The sequence below is a fragment of the Schistosoma mansoni genome, chromosome 2 (genome assembly GCF_000237925.1).
Source record: "Schistosoma mansoni strain Puerto Rico chromosome 2, complete genome".
In the NCBI taxonomy this organism is placed as follows: domain Eukaryota; kingdom Metazoa; phylum Platyhelminthes; class Trematoda; order Strigeidida; family Schistosomatidae; genus Schistosoma; species Schistosoma mansoni.
The window spans coordinates 15,845,492-15,851,002 of NC_031496.1; the positions used below are offsets into that span (position 1 = coordinate 15,845,492).

A 5,511-nucleotide genomic window follows, 5' to 3' on the forward strand; every position below is an offset into this window, starting at 1 on the left:
GCATTGTACACTACAGAAAATGATCTCATTTTTAGGAATTATAAATATTGTCCTACTTCCTTATTATCTTAAGATTTACATATTCGTATAGATTTCCTGAAGTGCTACACAGAGACGCATCTGGTACAATTCAAGTTAACATCGGGAAAATGATACTGGATAAAATTTGCTTAATGCAGCATAAGTTTGTCAAGCGTTGTCACAAGTAGTATTTTAAAAATAATTGTCCTACTGAAATTACGAAAGATGAATGATTAAAGGAATTTCTCAGACATTGAAAACCCAAGTTATCCAGAGAAAAAACTAGATCCTGACAATACTCGACGCCAGCAAACTGCAGTCAACCAATATGTGTAGGACTTACGAAGTGCTATACCTTCAATTAACCCAAGTTAGTACGATACAATCCATTAGAATACATCTGAATGTTAACTAGGGACCAGTTATGTGAGTTTTCTACTGTTTCGCCTCATATAATCCTTGTACCTACTAAACCGTAAAACGCTGGTACTTAATACAGATTCGGACGAGTGAAGTGAGATTTATTCACTCATCAACTTACAAGTGATTTCGTTTCAGTTATATATTGGTACATTAATAGTTTCATTAAGTTTCTAATATAAATATACGCAATCAGTTGGCAAAGTTTTTGCCGGAAATTTTCTCCGTTGTTTTCAGATATCAAGTGGAAATGATTAGTTTAGATTTTATTTAATTGTTACAACCGACCGAAACACTGTATCGGATAGGGGTTGGCATAAAAACCGTATGTAAATGATACGAAACCCATGAGGCTTAACAGTCAGGTATCAGTTAGCTGAAGAATCAGTGATCATTAACTAATTTTCTTCAATCCTCTGTGAAAAAAAACATTAATTATCATGGTGCGACCGTACGGACCATTTGAGACTAATTAAAACTGATCTTCTTGGGAACAATAGTAACAGGAAAGTTTAATCTGTTTCTGAGAGGGGTAACGTACAGTTTCTGAGATCTACTTCTTTTAACTCCACTTTATAAACAAAATGAAGCAACATAGGGAAGGATGATTACAATAAAACTTCGTCTCTTGGCAGTAATTACTTAGTCTTAAGACTCTCTTTAATTAACTTTTCCCGAGTGACCAAAACTGATCAGAAAGTACTCAATTACGGTATGAATAAATGAAACAAACAATGTGACCCTTGGGATGTTTGGAACCAACAAAACGCTCCCACTAAAACTCAGCTGCTGCACAATGCAAGATACAAAAAGTGTAACATCAGTACAGAAACTTAATTATGTTTATTCCATATCTAAACTATGAGTGTTCTCTGTAACTTGTCAGCAATACTTGTGTAATGGTATGACATTTCTGAGCAACTATATAATAAGTATGCAGTACCCGACTTTCATCGATTAACTGTAATGTAAAACAGAACTAAGTGCTGAATACTCTCAACCGAATTACCAGGATCCAAAACAAGGAAAACGAGGTTTTACAAAAATCCAGCACATCTGAGAACAAAAGTAGTAGTTTTTAGGATAACATGCACTAATCTCGTGAACTTCATAAGAAAAATAGTAAAATGTTAAGTTAAACAAACGCCTCATCGAAAAAAATAACGGGTCTCAAAATCTCAGAGCATTAAAACGATAGAACAACCAAAAGATGTTGCTTTCAAAACATTGTGATAATCAAAAGACTTTCACCACACATTGGAAATCAGTTCTGTTAAGTGAAAGTCAACCACACCTATCAAAGATAATTCATCAAGGCTACCTGTTATAATAGGAGGAAAATAAGCACGTGATACTTTCCATTAGAAATAGAAACTTATCAAAAATTAATGTACAGTCAACCACTAATCTCCCATTGCTGTTCTTCGAAATTGTTCAAAATATCACTTTCCAGAGATACTAAGCATTAATCATTACTTTCGTAAGATGAAAATTAATAGATAAACTGATGAAAACCGATTTGATAGTTAGTCTCAGGTTTCACTAAATGCTGTGAATCGGTTTTTTAAGTCGATTTCTAGCCCAGGCGTCTCGCGTACATCTCTGAAAAAGAAATGAAAACATCCAGTTTTTAGTGCATCGAGAATAGTTTATTGTCTACTCGAGAATAATTACCAGGTTGCTTGGACTATGAATTACCGAAAGACAATAATTTAAAAAATATATCCAGCTATACATAAACAGTCCATATGGTTTTATAGTTACAGCACCAATATGACAATGGAACTAATACAATTGGCGTAGTACCAATAAACGGCTACACGATATGTCAGCAGAGAACAACTGAACTCAGAGCTGAGAAGGCTGATCGCAAGATAGTCTAGGTCCCGATGGACAACAGTAACGAAAGCATCTAGTCCATGAATGAGTTTCCGCATTTCGAAAGCCAATTTAGTGGTAAGTTGTGAATAACTCACTGCAAGAATTGAATGTAATACTTAAATATATACATCAATGACTGAATCCAATTTGGAGATTCAAATTGATTTTTTTCATTTGATTCTATCTATATCTAATGAAAACTGGTTAAGGTCTTATAGGTGGAGAATGTTTTGGAAGAAATCACTAGTTTCTATGACGTAAATGAGTTTAAAATAACGAAGGATAAATGCCCACAAGGTTATAAATATAACTTACTTGTAAGTCTTCACATTTACATTTCTAGACCATCCATTTGTGTTTTCTGAAACTGTGTGGAAACTTGCATCTGAGGAATTCGGCGGCAGATGTCCAGCAGGATTGTTAGTGGGATTGACACTGATAATATTTCCTCTAGCCCAACCGCCAGCTGAAGAAGCGGTTTCACGAAGTCCTGGGTTTTCAGTAAATCTTTTAAATCCTGGATCTATATCTGAACAAAAAGGTGGATCGTTATGAGGCCGGAAGCCATCTCCTGTATAACCTGGACCCATACTTTTGAAACCTGGAGCCCCTGTCTGTCGCAAACTCGGTGGGACATATGCGGACGTTGCGGTACTGATGGCTATTGGTAATGCACTAGATACTGGATTAGCACGACGCACACCTGCCTGTTGCCAAGGTACGTTCTTATCATCATTATCATTACTTGGTTCAGTTTCCTTCTTCTGAGGTTCATTTACAGATGCATCTAAGGTAGGAAAATCCATTGAACTGGTTACATTTGGCTTTGGGGCTACAGGACCACAACCACTGCCTCCTAGTCTCAATGGAGCAGGAATGTAGACGTTAGGTTTAGGTGGTGGTTGTACAACTGCTTCTACGGGTTCGGCTACAAATACGAATGTTTGGTAGAGAACAAAATGTCAATTGAGAAAAAGAGCACGGGTGGAAAGTATCAAAACAACCAATAACTTGACGAGCAACTGATATTCAAAGGACTTGAGAGATACTTACACTAATGGTTACGAAGGTAACCACTCTATGTAAAAAAAAACTATAGTAACGTTCATTCACCTGAAGACAAAGAATCAGAAACGATATACTATTTGAGAAAATGACGGAACCAAGTTGTGCTTTAGGTCTAAATGATATAGTATAATTAAAGATCCGAATTACATGCTAATTTTGATTCACGTTAAAAGACTAGAGTACCATTTAGAATATCAAGACCAAATGTAGCTTTAGCTACTTGAAACCAGAGTGCAAGGTTATTTGAGAAAATAAATTGAGAACTACGCAGTTTTCATTGAAAACTATCGTCTAAACATCTGAATACACCTCTCTGGCCTTATTATAAAAACAGGGTGCGATAACGTAATTTGGTAAGACCTTGTTCCAGGCTGAACATCTCACATATGTAGGTAGGATAACAACTACGATACGAAACTATAAGGAAGTGGAAACGCCATACATAATATAAAACATGGTACGGATGAGCATGCCTAAATTACCATACACCAAAAGTGAGTGGTCAAGGAGATTATATAACATCAAACACAACCGAGCTAAACGAGGACATTATGGTTCACAAAGATTAACCTTACTGTCTACATTATGTCAATAAAATTACCTAACACACTCATCTCGCTCTACGATTGGTTATTGCGGTTAAAGCCTGTGGAATACTCTTCCTGGCCTAGACTTATCTGTTGGTACCACATGCGTACTCTAGCAAAGGATGTAGATGTGAACGTTGAAGATGACCAACACTTGACGGGTATCGCCATTTGCACACCAGGAGATAAGATGTTTATTCGCAAAAGATTACAGTTTCACATTAAAAACGATAACCGCTACTATATTTGTCAAGGATATGTGTCAGCGCAAGATATTGAGTGAGGTCAAAAACAGACTTATAACTCACTGATAGTTCACTGTTGTAAGAGCAGCTTTATCAGATTGGTGGTTGGGATCAAAACCTAACCTAAGTTCACTTTGGCAGCTATTAACCTCATTTCAAAGTAAGTGGATAAAGACAAGCCTAATTAGTGTGACGTGTCGAAGTAAGAATAATTAAAATAAACACCCAGTAAAAACTTACGAGCTTCGACTGGCTTTGCAGCCCAAACCTTTTTCTCCACCACAGATTCACCATCACCTTCACGAGAATCTTTGGTTTTAGACAAATTTTTAGCAGAATCGTCAGTTATGGTTGAGGACAGATTGTACACCCGAATGTTCTGAAGATCTATTTCTTTTTCGTCGTCTATAATTTCCCACTCGTCATCTTTCTAATTTAAAAACCATACAGTAGATAAGTTACCAACTCACCTCAGAACTAATAGCCTTGTTCTCTTGTGGAGCATTAGATTCCGGGTAGGATTTGAGTACTTCACCCCCTTTTGTGAGCAAGTCCATTAGTTCCGTTGGGTTTTGTTTTTTCTTAGACTTTTTCTTATTTTGTTTAGCAAAAAAGTCATTCAACGACATCCCGAAACACCCAGAACAGGTTACGGTTACAGATTAGAATGCGCTAAAAAACTGCCTACGAATCGCCGCCGAAATTGGCTGAACTTAAGAAAACAAAAACAAGTAAAAAAAAATGATGATTCGCAATTCTTATTGTATGTTTTTTCATCATTTTTTGAGGTTAGCAATCAATTTGTTTTATCTATCTGTTTCTTCCGGGTTTAAATGAAACCGTGACAAGTTTAAGAAATAATGCAATAAAAATGAGGAGTTCCCTAACTTCTGTAATCCAGCAAAGGTTTTTAATCTACTGTTTCGCTGCAGGGCGAAGTTTCATATTCTAAGAAACACACCTTCAAAAGGAGAGTACCAGATGTGATTGAAATCATATCAAAAAGACTGTAGCACTAAATGAATCACCAATATCAATAGTTCCGTAAGTCTTCGACATTGATTCAGACCTTATTAGTTTTACTGGACACACCCTAGCTGAAAACGCCTGGTCACACATCCATGCCATATCATTATTCGGTACATCGTGCTACTCCGTCCTCTCAACATATAGCCAGCGTAGATCACACACTTCTTGATGTACCAACTCCCTTACATATTTATCTTTGAACTTCTTTCTTGACTCCTAGTTTAACTGGTTCTGTGGTACTTTGGTCATTAAGGGTGTTA

The 5,511-nt window shown here is 36.5% G+C and overlaps 1 protein-coding gene across 1 annotated transcript; it reads right to left on the reverse strand.

The window, feature by feature from the left end:
- Positions 1–1,428: 1,428 nt before the first annotated feature.
- Smp_012280 (hypothetical protein) lies at positions 1,429–4,911 on the reverse strand. The gene is made up of 4 exons (XM_018795838.1): positions 4,693–4,911; positions 4,463–4,652; positions 2,638–3,250; positions 1,429–2,043 (listed from the first exon to the last, which is right to left on the reverse strand). Exons 1-4 carry the CDS (start codon positions 4,849–4,851, stop codon positions 1,974–1,976), a joined length of 1,032 nt encoding a protein of 343 aa, XP_018650110.1. The 5' UTR covers positions 4,852–4,911; the 3' UTR covers positions 1,429–1,973.
- Between the last annotated feature and the right edge of the window lie 600 nt (positions 4,912–5,511).

What these genes read in the sequence shown, in the direction of transcription:
- Smp_012280 (XM_018795838.1), bottom strand. Translation starts at nt 4,851, where the DNA reads ATGTCGTTGAATGACTTTTTTGCTAAACAAAATAAGAAAAAGTCTAAG. An exon ending in ACAAGGCTATTAGTTCTGAG is followed by an intron (nt 4,653 to 4,692) that starts GTGAGTTGGTAA and finishes TTTTTAAATTAG; the next exon opens with AAAGATGACGAGTGGGAAAT. An exon ending in GTAAATGTGAAGACTTACAA is followed by an intron (nt 2,044 to 2,637) that starts GTAAGTTATATT and finishes TTTCTTTTTCAG; the next exon opens with AGATGTACGCGAGACGCCTG.